The 15,247-nt window shown below is 36.7% G+C and overlaps 1 protein-coding gene across 2 annotated transcripts in view; it reads right to left on the reverse strand.

Moving 5' to 3' along the window:
• Positions 1-1,376: 1,376 nt before the first annotated feature.
• rhbdl3 (rhomboid like 3) overlaps positions 1,377-15,247 on the reverse strand; it is a 53,312-nt gene continuing 39,441 nt past the window's right edge. For both annotated transcript variants that reach the window (XM_023955471.1, XM_011473923.3), the window contains 5 exons: positions 14,161-14,309; positions 11,154-11,266; positions 6,901-7,001; positions 6,255-6,315; positions 1,377-4,688 (listed from right to left, as the gene is read on the reverse strand). In XM_023955471.1, the coding sequence (XP_023811239.1) occupies positions 4,417-4,688; positions 6,255-6,315; positions 6,901-7,001; positions 11,154-11,266; positions 14,161-14,309 (696 nt within the window). In that variant the 3' untranslated portion in view covers positions 1,377-4,416. The remainder of the gene's footprint in view (positions 4,689-6,254; positions 6,316-6,900; positions 7,002-11,153; positions 11,267-14,160; positions 14,310-15,247) is intronic.

Raw genomic sequence — 15,247 nt, forward strand, 5'->3', positions numbered from 1 at the left:
ACGGTAGACGTCAGAGACGCGCCCCTCCTTTGACAACCAGGAAGCACGGTCTTCTTTTATTTAATTTTTTTTTATTAGTAGTTTAATTTTTTTTTAAATAAATGTAAAATTTGAGTAAACGTTTAGATGAATTTACAAGTATGACAGTAAATAAACCAGTGAACACACGATCAATAATAAGTAACAATAACAGTAACATTATTATATTTTAATATTGTTGTTGTTGTAATACACCTATAGATGTTTTCTCAAAGCTGTTGTCAAACAGAAGGTTATGATTTCTTATCAACATTTTCACACACGTGTGGAGTGGTTTTTCAATTTAGATGTGACGTCCCTTCAATGAATGAAATTAAATTGTCACCTTGAGACAATTGTAACATCTGTCAGTAGGGGGCGCCATTTCCTGCTAGATCAAACTATGGAACACGTGAACAAGTGTTAGCTTTCCTCGAATTGAGGAGTTTAAGATGACAAATGCATTGAGAAAAGGAATTAGAGGAGTTGAGAGGTATCAAAAGAAGAAAAAAACTGGTCTTTCTTTATTCTCAACTCATAGCTGTAATTTTTTCTTGAGCTCCAATTCCATTCTCACTCTGTTCAGCTAGTAGAATTTCAATAATTGCAAAGTATTCTAAATATTTCTTTGGTTCTTTAACAGGTTAGCATAGAAATTATTAAACACTGTCTTCCAACCAAATTTCAATGAAACTTTTAAAAGGCTGGAAATCTGTGTGACATCTTTAATTCTTGCCAGCAAAATCTTTATTGCATTCCTTTTACTAAAAAGAAAAAAAAAAAGTTTGTTGCCAGTTGATTACAACAACGATCCAGGAAAGCAAGATAATGTGATATAAATAAATACATTACATCTGAAATTAGACCTGAACTTTTTATACTTCTTTATTTCTCATTTAACAGATCTAGCAAGTTTCTTTGTAAAACACGTTTTAATATATCTCTTAGAAAAGCTGTTTTTGTAGTTATTTTAAAAATCTGTTAGTCTCCAACATCTCCAACAGTTAAATAGAATTCAAGTTTCACCCTACAAAAATGTATAAATATAGTTGAACAATGGAACCTTTTAAGATTTTTTTTGTTCTCATATCGTTATTAATAATGTCCAAATTATAAGGACATCATAAAGTTTCTCCCCTGTAAATGCCAGAAAATATTTTTTGCAGTATCCCTCTTTTGTCGCAGATCTAAAAACGTATACTTTTTTTACAACATGGACAAATAAACAATACAGTAAAAATTAATTAAATTTAATTAATTAAAAATTAATTTACACAAAAAAATCTGTAAAGTACACTTTCACAAAAAAAATGAAATCAAAACAAATCAAAAATGTAAAAAAGCTCCACAACATCAAATTAAGTTTCTTATAAAACGGTTTAATGAACCACTTGTATGTACATAACAAATCTACAAAATATGCACAATGTTAAAATACTATCAGTAATTTTCCACTTACTCTGGTTGGTGTTGTAGCCCTTATCTTCTACAATTCCAGGCCATAATGACACATTAATTAAATTGGATACATATAGGATTTAGCTAACATATCACAATGCAGACCAACATTACGAGTCACCCAAAATATTATAATACCCACAAAAAAATAATCAAGATTTTTCATTTTAAAGTATTTATGTGCATCAGAAGATTACATTGGGTTGTGCTATGCAGTTATCAGTGTAACATGAGGTCAGAGAAGAGTACAGCTGGAGAATTACAAAAGAAGTCAGATCTTATAAATCACAAACTTTGTGCCATTGTCCTTCAAAACTGAAACAGCCCAACGCAATGTGTTGTTCATGTCAGGCATCTGTGCTTCTCACCACAAAAAGAATTCTCTCAAAAAGACCCCCTTTTCTTCCACTGGTGAATGGGTTACGTGTTTGAAGCTAGGGGTTCCCAAACCTTCAGCTTTTGACCCTCAAAATGTAGTAGAGACCTCCACTTTTGCTCAAACATTGCTGATATCAAGAACCAGCAACGAAAACTGTCTTTATCTGACTTTACCTCTCACATCAAAGTGATATCAAAAATAATCTGTGGGCATACACCTCAAAATAGTATGAATTTCTACTATGCTGGTATGATGACACAGCCAGAGCACCTGACTGTCACAAAGAAAACCCCTTTGCGTCTTTCCAGCTGATACCCAAGATCAATTAAAACATCCGTTTGTTTATTTGCTTATTTGCTTTTCACAGGATCACCAGAAATGAAGTAAAACCATTGGTTTGGTTTGAAGGAGGGTGAGGTTAAAAATGGTTTATGATGAGACTCTCTAAATCAGTTATATTTAGTTTTGCACACACTGTAGCAATACTTGTTAACATGCTTTTTACTGTTGCTTGTACACCTCAAAAATAAAGTATCATTTCAGAAAATTTGAGAAAAATTATTCACACAGGAAAAAAAAATCTCCCAATCGGGTAAGAAAAACGGTGTTACCAAGAACTCTCATATTAGGAAAAACGGTCACTCAGACCAGTTTTCCTAAACTAAGATTATTTATCCATTGAAAGACTGTCTGCTTTCTTGCAAAACAGAAAATAAGACTTTTATTTCTTGAAACAACGGCCTTTTCACTCACTTGAGATTCAGTGTTTGCAATGTTGCAAGCTTTTGGCATCATTTTAAAAGTCTAAATGGCACTTTTGTTTTTTCTAATCTCTTTACATGGGGACACCCTTGTTGCACATCCACATAAAAAAGACCAAGCTGAGGTTCAAATAGTGCTGATGCTATTAGTAATACTGAGAAGTAGCCTATTTTGCTAAAATATTAAAAAGCATAATAATTGCTGAAAATGGTTGTAGCCTATATGTAATGCTCAATATAAGTGTGTTTTGTTTGAATCTGAACCTTGCTCTCAACAACTCAACCTGTCGGCCTAAATGGTCACTCGATAGTTCTCTTTCTGTCTGTAAAGAAATGCAGATAAAACCCTACACAATAGGGTTTTATCATTGTTGCCCTAAATAAGAGGCAGAATGTGCAAAAACACTTCAGAAGGCTGATGTCTTCATGAGAAGGCACCTTTGGGTTAAAGAGCACTAGGCAGAGGTTTCGCAATGCTGTTGCTCATATCCGAGGCTTTTTGTCGGCAAGAGGCCCACAAGAAGTTCAGCAGACACGGAAGCTAAGTCCACACTAGTACATCTGATGTGATCTGACCAGACTGACAACTAAGAAACCACAACAACATCTTTCTTGTGGCCTAAAACCAATAACCTCATTATGTTTCATACAGTAATGTAATTTAGTGTAATTTTTAGTTTTGTTGCTTGACTGTGAAGACTCTCATTCATCCAGGTTTTCCATCACAGTAGTAGGTTTAAAAAATGTCATCTGGACATTTCTTATCAATTGACAAGAATAAGAGGTGAAACGTTTTCAACTTTAAAAACCAAGCCCAGATGACATTTTTCAAACCTACTACTGCGATGTTTTGTTGCTTGAGTTATTTATGTATAATTTTTCAAACTCCACAAACTGTGAAAAATAGCAGAAAAACTTACAACCAAAGAATAAAAGACTTGACTGTGCACGGATACAACTGGAGAAATGATGTTATGGGCAAAACTTTAAATCCAAATAACTGAATAGTCTACTAATACCATCAATTATTGGACTTATGTAAGAAAATATGATTTAAATATCAATACTTAAATATATTAGAACATCTTAAGATTGAATTGTTTTTGTAATCTGATGTACCCCATGGGTGCCATCAAATACTCCCACTATTCTAGATGAATGAATATACAGTACTTGACAGCACTGCTGATGTTTAGCTCAATTCAAAGAATTAGCACTATTTCACTAAATGCTGATCTTATCTTCCTTATTTGCAGCCATGTAGAACAGCAATGTCAGCAGCGCTGTCTTTATTGTTGCTGATAGCACCACTATCAAAGCTAGCTGTTTTCAGTGTTTGTGAAGCTGTTTGGTGATCAAATAAAAGAAACTTTGGGAATCAAAAAAGTAGTTGTGATTCTGAAAGCTAAGATAGGCTATTCATGTGTTCAAATTTCACAGGTTTCTAATTTGGATTAGCTTTAAAGCTTAACTTTTGTGCTTTGGAGACAAAACTGTTAACTGGTTAAATTCATAAAGTCAAAAGAAGTGTAAAAATATAGGCTTGAAAAATGCTGGAATAAGAAGATGCCTGGCTAAAACTAAATAAATACATCAATTCAGAATCGTACTAGTGTGGAGGTAGCTGTACATAAAGCAGATAACGTAAGGGGTGGAAACAGGTGAGAGAAAATTGGTTGTCAAATGGGTTTCTCAAACTATGAGGTTAAAAACATGACAAAGCCCCCAAAAGGTCGAGCAAATACCCATCCGGGCTAAAACAAGGACAGAATTTTGTCTTAGCTGCCTCCAAAAGCCGACTCACGGTAAGGGGGGCATCCGTACATCAAGCAGGCTGTAAGCAAAAATGTTCCAGAATACTGCACAGAGCACAAACAGAGTGTACACACAGAAAAATATCCAGAATAGGGACTGTTCTTGGAGCCGTTGCTCATAGTTCTGCAGCACCACCACGCCAAGTGTCAGACCAACCAACACTCCTCCCAGGTGCGCCACAAAGCTGGGGTTTGGGCACGGCGGGAAGGCCGGGGGGTAGAACCGCAGCCACACAGCTCGACCAAACTCCACGCTCACTGTGGGGGGTGAGATTAAGAAAGGAAATGATCTTAAGAAACTGTTCAGCATGGGAAAAATTCTAAATACAAGCAGGTTTGATTTTTAATTCTCACGCATTTAAAAAAAAATAAAGTGTCAATGCAAATTTAATTTCTATTGCAACTATGACTTCAGCGATGGGTGGAAAATCATTTCAATTATAACTTTTCTTAAAACGTGTATATTTGGTATATTGAGGCTTTTTTTAAATTACAAAAAAAAAACTAATGAACCAACTACCTTGTCTCCACTAATTATTAACTACAAACTTACATATATAGCTTTATGCATCTTCTGAAAAACTTTGCATGTGAAAAACAATCTTTATATAACTAACATCCATATACAATACAGACCAAACGTTTGGACACACCTTCTAATTCAAATGAATGGGAAGGTGTGTCCAAACTTTTGGTCTGTACCGTATAGCACTATAAATAAAATACAAAATCACTGAAAGGCTGGAGACAATCACATCATCAGGCTTGAAAAGTATAAATGCCATTGAGGACTTTGCCGCAGTTATCCCAGACAGTGGCAATCAAAACCAGCCAACCTTATTATGAACTAGACCTAAACCTTTGATTTTGTAACTCCTACTGAAGTTGCTACTCTTATGTAACAAAGATCATGTACTGCAATGCTGTGTCTGGGCCTTTATGCATCAAGCCACAACAGGAAGGCCTGCATCGTCATTCACTTTTAAACAAGTTCAACCAAACCTCAAATGAAAAAAAAAAAGATAATAGTGTATTTCTTGATATAAAAAAAAGGCTTATGCTGACATTAGTTGGGGGACATAATTCACCTTTCAGTGAATCATCAAAGTTTCAATTTGGATTTTCTCAAGTGAGACTGTTAGAAACGCCAAAAAACTACAACCTTTTAAATTCTCACTCCAATGATCTTTTGATCTATTGTATAAAAGTTCCCACTGTTTTTTAATCATGATTATCCTAAAATGAAGGAAATTGGTGTTGTTTTCTAAGACGTACTTTCTGAAGAACTGCAGTAGTGGATGAGTTTGCCTTAAAGTTGTGGGAAGGACTGTTGGCGTGGAGTGAGCCCGACCACACTTCTCATCACCGGTCTGTTTACATTGTCTCCCACTAGTTTATAGCCCCCTCAGACCCCCAACCTAACATTACCGGAACAACAAAAATGGCGAACAATAATGGAGCAACCGTTTTGATTCAGATGCCAGCTCAGAGGAGGAAAACGAAGACGTACATAGATCTAGTCGTCTGTGAGTGGATGCATCAGAATGGAGCAGAGCGGGGAGTTTGTGTCCCGAACAGAGTAGGACGATTTTCTACATTAAAAATATACTCTTTTTCAAACAGAAATCGTTTCATCTGCTCCTTATTTGCAATGATTTGAATAAATGAATACTTATAAATGCAATTTTGAGCTTAGTTTTCTTAATTTATGTCCTCTATTATGAAAAAAATGCCACAGAAACATGCTAAAAACCCCAAAACACAATTTTCATCAGAGTGCGGCTTTAATCAGTGATAAATGTTAAAGGATTTGTCCAAACTTACTGCAAACCAGAGCCATGGCCATTCGAAACAACTTAAACTGACACTTCATTCCTGACCAGTTCTAAAAACAAGAGACAACAAAAAAGAGAAAGCATCAGGAACACAGTTAGGCACACATATACACGTTTCCATTCATGACCAAGATTGTGCCCTTTTTCTAAATTTGGGTCAAATTTACAAACCCCTGGAGACTTTTTAACCCCAGACTGGGATCGCTGTGTCAGATAATATGATTTAAACTGCAGAAAGGGAGACAAAACCTCCATGCTCTCCTTGGTAATGCTGATCTGCTGGAGTTTTACAGTGAGCAGCTCATGAGTGACAACAGTAGGGTCTCTGATGACCCAAAGAAGGAGGATGAGTATCAAGACCAAATAAATGCTGGCATAGATTTCAAATGAAGTTATTTTGAGAGGATGGGACGTTGTTCACACTCTGTCATAAAAGCATGGACTCTCAGTAACAAACACTTTTGATCTCTAAAAGGTACAGGAAAAACTGACAGTAAAGAATTCATGGTATCTGCAGATAAGGGAGCACCTGCCGGGGCCCCGACAGGCTGGCTTGATGGTGGAAATGCTCATCTGGAGGAGGGCGATTGAGTAAATGTTTGCTCAACAGGTACATAGAAACAGTTAAGACTCACCATCACCACATTGGCCAAGTGTGCTGACACCAGGGCATAAACTCCCCCAGATGATCCGACCACGGGAGCTGTCATGTCAGTGACAGACACTGCCAAAGACCCTGTAACGTAACCACAAGTTGCTGTAGCAAACAATTAGTGCTTCATGATATTTATGACACGTGCTATTAAAACATATAAATTAAATTTACTAGAAGCAGTTCTGCATCTAACTGGATGTGTCAATCAGTATAAGTATTGCAAGAGATTAAGTCAATCACTTTCTTTTTTTTCTTTTTTCTTTTTACAGTCCCAGTGAAGACAAAATCATTTAGCACTAGGTGCTGGCGCTATAGTAACTTTCAGGGCACCCATGAAACACCATCAGGGTCCAGGTAGAGTGTCGTAATGCTGGATGTTTTTTTTCAAAACCTATGTTTCTGGACTGTGAGGAATTGAAGCCCGTCTCATCAACACCCTGGATAGTTTGGGTGAGTCATCACAATCAAGGCAACCAGCAAAGGCATCAAAGAATGATTGAGCAAAATGTAAATAAAGGAGGGGATCTACATCACAGGGTAGAAAACTACTTGGTAAAAAAGCTTAGAAATAAGTTTATTCCACTTTTCTTCCCTGCAAGTATGGAAACAGCAAAGGGATACATTTGACATATTCACAAACATGATTAGGTATTTTGGAGGGAACAGCTGGAAAGTCCTTATTGGAGCTGGTGTCGCCTGCTTCACTGCATGGTGGTAAGGGTGCTGCTTCCTCTGCAACTCTTCCAGAGCTTCTGGGGCATTAGTGAATTGAAGTTATTTTAGTCATTCCGAGATATAAAGTGTATAGTTCCAGTGTTAAGTCCTCAGTTTTGACGCCCCTGCAGCTCTCCTCGTTATCCAACGATCCAATAAAAATCCCCATTCCAAAAGTAAAAGAGGAAAATCTTTAATTCCTTTTCTTCAGGTTGAAAAATGAACAATACTCCACAGTTAACTTAAGGAAAAAACTGAATAAATATAAAGAAAATATGCAAATTAACGAGAAGAATTTAGTGAGGTCAAAAAACTGTTTGACTCCATTCCAAAATTGAGACTGACATGCATCTGCTGCGTGACCACCAGTGAACCCAAGAGTGAAACCCCGGCTCCCCCTACTGACTGTAAACAGAATAACACACTGAATGCAAAATGGTCATCTCTGGCATTCAGGCTTCTACATAAAGGTTCCTGTCAATTTTCAAACTATGATGACAATCAAACAAAAAACAACAAAGAAATGGATTTTGAACATCACTCCTGTATCAAAATGCAAAAAAATTCAAATGTACAAATTTGATGTTTTCAAAAACAACAAGTGTTTGAGGGTCTCAGAGATGAAAAAAACACACACACTCCTACTTTCATAGCATTATTATTGGTTAGCACAAAAAATATAAATAAATTGTAGCCTACTCACTGAACCTTGTGTAGATCTACTTCTCTAAAGACCACATAATTTATATTAATGCTTTTATTGAGTCAATTTGCTGACCCTCTGCAAAATTAACTTTCCCTAAACAACAAAGGACAAGTTTGCTCTGTAAACAACGACCACAAAATAAAAGACAGTTGTTGATCATGAAACTGGGCTCTTACTTTAAGCAGATCGTGTTCATTTCTTCTAAATTACTCAATTAATATTTTTCATCTCCTCATTATTCTGATTTCCAACTGCAGTCCACATGTATAGTTTACCACCACAACTGTTTGTTTAAAGTTGTTGTAACATTTACCTCCATTTACTGTTGTGGTCAGAATTTTTCTCGAAAAGGTCACACAACTAAAGAAGTTATTATACTTTTAAATCTCTAATTAAAAGAATATAACTCTATATTTTCAGTGTGATGGTCATACTGGCACATTAATTGATTTAAAAAGTCATTTGTACAGATAAAAAAACATCTGCACATTGAGTGAATACTTTTTCTGGTGGCTGCTGAAGCAACTGTCCTACTCAACTCAGGATGAAGTATTGTAATCGAACAAAGAATTGACTAATTTTCTAATGGAACACTGTCATTTCAGGAAAAGAAACACAACTGCAGCACCAAATAGTTACATAAACTAAATTTTACTTTGCACTAAACAAAGCTTTAAATATTCAGAGTTACACTTTATTGTCCTTGCAATCTAAGTTCATGACAAAGTAATCTATAGACTTGGGTTAACACATTTCTTCTGGTGTCTGAAGTATTGCTTGCATAAAAAAAAACCCTTAACAGGAAAGTATAATAGACAGTCTTCCATTGATTAGTGTTAGAATTCTACCAAGCATTCCTCTTATCTCAAATATGTTTACGAATCTGGCTTTCAAAAGATGTGGAAGTTGCAATTTTTTACTAAATGGAAGTAATTCAAACACAATAAGTTTCTGCAAAAACCATCAAGGCACAACTGAAAATTGTATATCATTATTTTTTCTACTACAGCTTTGATTGTTTTGAATTTTGGTCATTTTTGTAGAGCCCCACCCTCCACCTTCTTGTTATCTGTTTTTTTTTTATTGCTCTCTCATGCTTCTCAATTGTGATTCTCTCTTCAACGATTCTGGGCAGAAGTAAAAAGTAAAATTACATCTCTGCATTCATTGTTAAATGCTGATAAAGTGTCGCATTTATGACAAAATCGTTTCCTTCTCTGTAGCCCTCAAACACCCCCCCAGCCACCCTGATATTTAGTCACCTGGTTTCAAAGTGTCCCTGTGCCAGATATCTGTCACTACTTTAGTGTCATAACCTTACTTATGGTCTGTTTTTAAACCTGAAAGGTACAAACACAACACCTTCCATCCCCACTCAGAAGTCACCAGCTAGATTGTTTTTTATGCTTAGACAGAAATTTCTTGTAATTTCTGAAAGGAGCCTAGGATATGGGGTAAAAAAAACAATGCAGATAAGTGCTCTTTGGAAAGTATTCATGTAACGGAAAACCATGAATTTCAGATTTTCTGTTGTACTGTGCCCACGCCTGCTGTCTTGAACGCCGCATGTTGAGTATTCATAGACAAGACCATTGATTTTAACATGTTGTCTGAGTGTGTGTCGGGATTAAAAGGTCACAGACCCTTCTGTGAGTCATTACTTGAACCCTGACCTTTGCTTCGTCCCTAAAAAGAGCCAGCTGTGTCCCTTTTTTGCTCAATTAGATAGACAGTTTAAGATAATAAATAAATAAATAAGCTCTTCTTCTTCTTAGCCTGAAGAATCATCTTTTTAGTGGATGACTTTTCAGGCTAAGAAGAAGAGCCAACCAAGGATAAAATAAACATTGAAATCTGTAAAGTCAAAGTTAACAGAACTATGTGAGCATAAACTAAACTTTAGCAACACAGAGAATATACACAAGCGTGTGTACACTTGATTTTTTAAATTATTTATTTGGTTGCACATTTTGGAAAAAGCAATGCTACTATCTGTGTTAAACCACATTTTAAATATGTTTACATAGAAACATGTGACAGCATCCTTTTAAGAATTCTTTTAGTCTTTCATTTGGTTTTAAATAATGATTTTTGTCATGTTGTATTATAATTAGATTCTCTCATTTTTCTGTGTCATGTTTCTAATCACCACAGCTGTTTCTGACACTCTTTAGTGCATTGATGTAGTTGTCAGTTTCTCTGCTTTCTTTTCCCTAGCTTTTGGTAGATTTCTTTCATGGTTCATGTTCTTTTTTGTTTGTTTGTTATTCATGTTTAAGTAGATTCTATAATTTGTTAGAGTTTCTATTGAGTCTGTTTTTAGTTTGGGGGCCCACCATACTTTTTTTTGCTTAACCTCTTTAAAAAATAAAAAAACGAAAAAAACAAAAACAAAAAAAAACATGACAGTAATACCCCTAAGTGAAAAAAAACCCAGAGCCGATATCCTCCCTCAGCTGTGGTCAATATCTAATTAAAACAGCAAATGTCTGTGTGTTACTGTGTGTAAATGCATAAGTGTGTGTAATTTGTGCTGAGCTTAAAGCTATGGGTCAGGTCGGGTGGTATCTCTGAGGGAATTGTGACCCTTACCCACACAAACACAAATGCTGGTCTTTCTGTCTTTCAGACGTCTTTTCCAAATTCATCATACAAATTTTTCATTGTCTAATATCCACAAAAAATCCTTTCTGATAGGGCATAAATTGAACTTGCATAAAACCCCTGAACAGGCAGAGGAAAGACAGTGTGAGCAAAGCACTGTGTGTTTTGGGGCATGTCTCACTAAAAGACAGAGAAGAACGCATCACCACCTGCTAACACACCACACAAGTAGACCAGTCCAATCCTCAGCGCACCGTGGACCATTTCCAGAGGGACTCCCACCAGGAGCTGCATGGCCATGTTCAGGCTCAAATGTTCAATACTGTAAACACACAAAACAATAAATGAAGTTAAAATCAGTAGTTTGTTATTACAATTTTAGAACTACTTCCATTTCAGCATCTGGGCAAATAGATTGACCCTGATTGCCTCTTTGGATGGACAGATTTTTTTTTTGTTACAAAATGGGTCATTTTCCTTTGGCAAAAAATGAACTTTTTTTTAAAATCCCATTTTATATTAGGGTCAACTTTATTTTTATAATATATTAAATCAGTCCATGATCAGTCCATCCTTTTGAGCTCCCGACTAAACAAAGAGGAGCTCTAAAGGAGGAGTTGTTGGGGGACTTAAGAAGTCATGCCAAAACAAACAAATAAATAAATAAGAATATGAACAGGTTAGGTGATTTTAAATAGTTTTGGAAATAGATAAAATCAAAAATGTATGGGTTTAAATAAATTTGTCCAAAGTGTACTGTGAAAAGGAAAAAAAGGCAGAGAATTTAAAGGCCCGAGGAGCCAAAGGCTTTCACTGTTTGGTGTTAATTGTAGAAATTTGTCACTTGCCTGATTTCCAAGAGACATTATCAACACACACCAGTGGATTAACACTATATTTTTAGGAAAACAGCCACACAGTCTGCACACAAAATGCCAACAGCACACAAAAAGAAAAGCGCTTTCACATCTGAGACGCGGCTTATAAAAATAACAACTGAGAAAATGTGTGGCTGCTGCAATAAGCAAGTGATACTGGAGCTCTAAACACAACAGGAACATGCTCTCTCTCTCTCTCTCTCTCTCCCTCTCTGTGTGCCCTTCATGGATGGAAAGTCATTCCAGCCAAACCTCAGTCAGCAGCTCAAACACATTTTAGTGTTACAGCAGAAACAAAAAACAACAGCCGCGAGCATAATCCTCTCCTCTCGCAGGCTTCACCACAGTCTCTCTGTCTCCTCCGCCACTTTTTTCTGTCACTCCAGCTACAGCAATTGAGAGATTGATGACAGGGACCAAAAGAGAGACATTGAGGACTTTTTTCTGGGCCATTTAGCACAAGTTGTGACATCTGAACAGTTGTCCCTAAAACAAACACAGACATTCTAAAAGTGAAGTTAAAGAGCCATCAAAATTTGACGCCGCATTTGACCCATCCTCTGAGGGGATCCGTGAGCGCACAAAACATTTAGTAGTTGAACCAACCAATCCAACTCTTTAATTCTGAGCACTAATTTTAATTTTAATTTGATCTGAATCAAGCAGGGATTTGAACCCACAACCTCAGTCTCAGGTCAAACTTTAACACTAGATCCCATTGTGAATTCGACCCTACAACCACCCAGAGCAGACATCCTACCACTAGACCCCTGACTAGGAATTTAAACCCACAACCACCCAGGGAAGACACTAATACAGGGATAGGCAACTCCAGGCCTCAAGGTTGCTTCTGATTACCTGGTTCTGCTGTGTCCAGACAATTAGAACAGGAATTCGAACACACAACCTCCAAGTGTAGGAACAGGCACTAACACCAGGCCTCTGATGGAAGATTTGAACCCACAACCTTCAAGACTCAGGATAGACACTATACCATAGACACTGTACCACTAGTGCCTTTTATTGGGGATTAGAACCTGCAACCTTCTATTGTAAAGACAGACACTCTGGCGCTAGGCCACTGAGCTCACAATTCATCCAGTAGGCTGAACAACACAAAGCAAAAACAAAATACCAATTTAGTGAGGAACAACCAGCTCAAACGCAGAGCTGATGCAAAGGATTGTTAAAGTGATCAGAGAGACAATGGGACTTATTGATTAGCTTGGAGATGTCCAAGTGCACAAGGGCAGCTTCACCAGCAGCCATCTATTTCTACAGTCCTAATGAGGCTGTGAGGAACCGGCAGCACGGTCTGCAAATGCCCACAAGAGCTCCGTCTGTGTTGGGATGACTGTGGGATTTCAAGACTCCCAACACAAACGGAATTTGTTCTTTTCCTCACCGTCACCGACTCACCACAGTTCAGCTGCACCGCATTGTTATTTCAGTCTAACTGCTGCAACTCCTGACAAAAGCTGAATGCAGCTCCTCTACACAGCATTTCCAAGACAACTTACTGACATGAAAAATGTCCTGATGTTACAGTTTTGGTCATCTTTTTAAAAAATGGACAGAAACTAAACAAAAAGCTGTACAAAAATTCATTGTAGCTTTAAAGTGTTTACAGACAGATATCAAGCGTTCAGTTGAAGTTTCTTGCAGGTGCATGAACAGACCTCTGTGAGTTGAAACAAACCATAGAAACTTTGTTGGGTGCTTTTTTTACAAGATAAAGACCACGTTCTTATGATGGTAAACAGCATCCACTTTTAGCAGCAGTGTCATTTGTGAATGGTAGCAGATAAAGACTCAATTTGTGTTTTTGGTGTTTTTACCATGTTTTCTTGTGGCATTTTTCTCCCGATGGAGGACATATATTAAGAAACTAAAGCTAAAAGTTGCATTTCTGAATATTGTTTTATTTTAAATAGTTGTGAATCAAAAGCATACGGGGGAAAAAAAATGCAGTTTAAAAAGAGCTTATTTGTTACTTAGAAAATGCAATACAATGTAAGCTCCCTGCTCCACTCTATTCCGATGCATACACTTGTAGAAGACAAGATGTCTTAATTTTCCTCGTCCAAGCTGGCATCTGGTTCAAATATGTAACACTGGATAGCTCCATGTCTGTTGCACCGGAAATGTTAGGTTGGGGTTGTGAGGGGATGGAAGCTAGCAGGAGAGTCTGTAATCTGATGGGTGACGGAAATACCCACAACACGAGAGGCGAAATCTAATCACCTTCTGCAATTAAAACCAATTCAAACCCTTGGAATTTTGGTTGCTGCTGTATGTTTTATGTTCCTCATAATCCAGCAGCTACATCAGAACTTACCCAGTATGCATAAAGATGTAGCTGAAGTACCTCCAGGCCTGGGCTCGTAGCTGCGGGTGATAAGGAAGGGGGCTCTTCAGGAAGGACGGGCTGGACACCTGCAGGACTAATCGATCCAGCTTGAAACCATAATAAATGAACACGGCTACCTGAAACATAACATTTAAGTGGTTAAAAATAAGAAAAAAGTCCCTTGAATAACAAAATGAGGCCAAAATAACTTAATTAAGGCACAATTAACTTAAAAATAACATTTATTGACTGTTATTGTTTTACTTTGTATAGGACAGAGTTTGAAGGTTGCCGCAGAGCAAGTTGGTTCCTTTAAGAAGACAAAGTATGGCTTTACGAAAAAATTACCTAAAAGCAGAAACATGGATTCATACCGTCACCCTCAACCACAATATAGAAAATAAACGTTAATTTACATACAAAGCACAGTTTATTTTGCTTCACAAATCCACATTTTAAACACAACAGGAATATGCTGTTGTCAGCTGTTCCTCTGTGATGCTTTATAATTCTCACATCTTATTAGATCACGTCACCCAGAACTTTGATAGACTTGATTTTTCTTGAATTGCTGCTGACAGTTTTTGTATTAAAACATGTTATCCAGGAGAGATCAAAACCTTTTAAAATGAATGAAAAAAAAGTAATATTACAAGATTTAAAGTCGTAAATGTATGACTTTTCATTGGAAGAGAATGCCAATGGCAGTGTGAACGTAGCTTTAGCCAATCAAACTAGTCCTTTTTCCCTGAAATTGTAAATTAATATAATTAATATATGGTTTTTTTTCTCTTCTTTTTTTGTCCAAGGTGCATAACTCTGGCAGGTCTCTAAAGCTTACTGCTTACTTTGACCTTCCTTCAGCAGACATTGGTTTAAAATCAGTGTGATGATGATGTTCTATCTTTTATTAACAATGAACACTTTTGGTTTATCCATGTGCTTTTAATTTGTTTGTTTTTTCCTTTCTCAACAGGGTTTTTTTACACGTTTAACGTTAACAAATGAGTTAAGCAGAGACTCAAAAATGTGTATTTTTTTAAGTATTAAAAATATTCACCCTAGCATCAAGTCA

This window comes from Oryzias latipes, chromosome 1, assembly GCF_002234675.1.
Source record: "Oryzias latipes chromosome 1, ASM223467v1".
NCBI classification, from domain to species: domain Eukaryota; kingdom Metazoa; phylum Chordata; class Actinopteri; order Beloniformes; family Adrianichthyidae; genus Oryzias; species Oryzias latipes.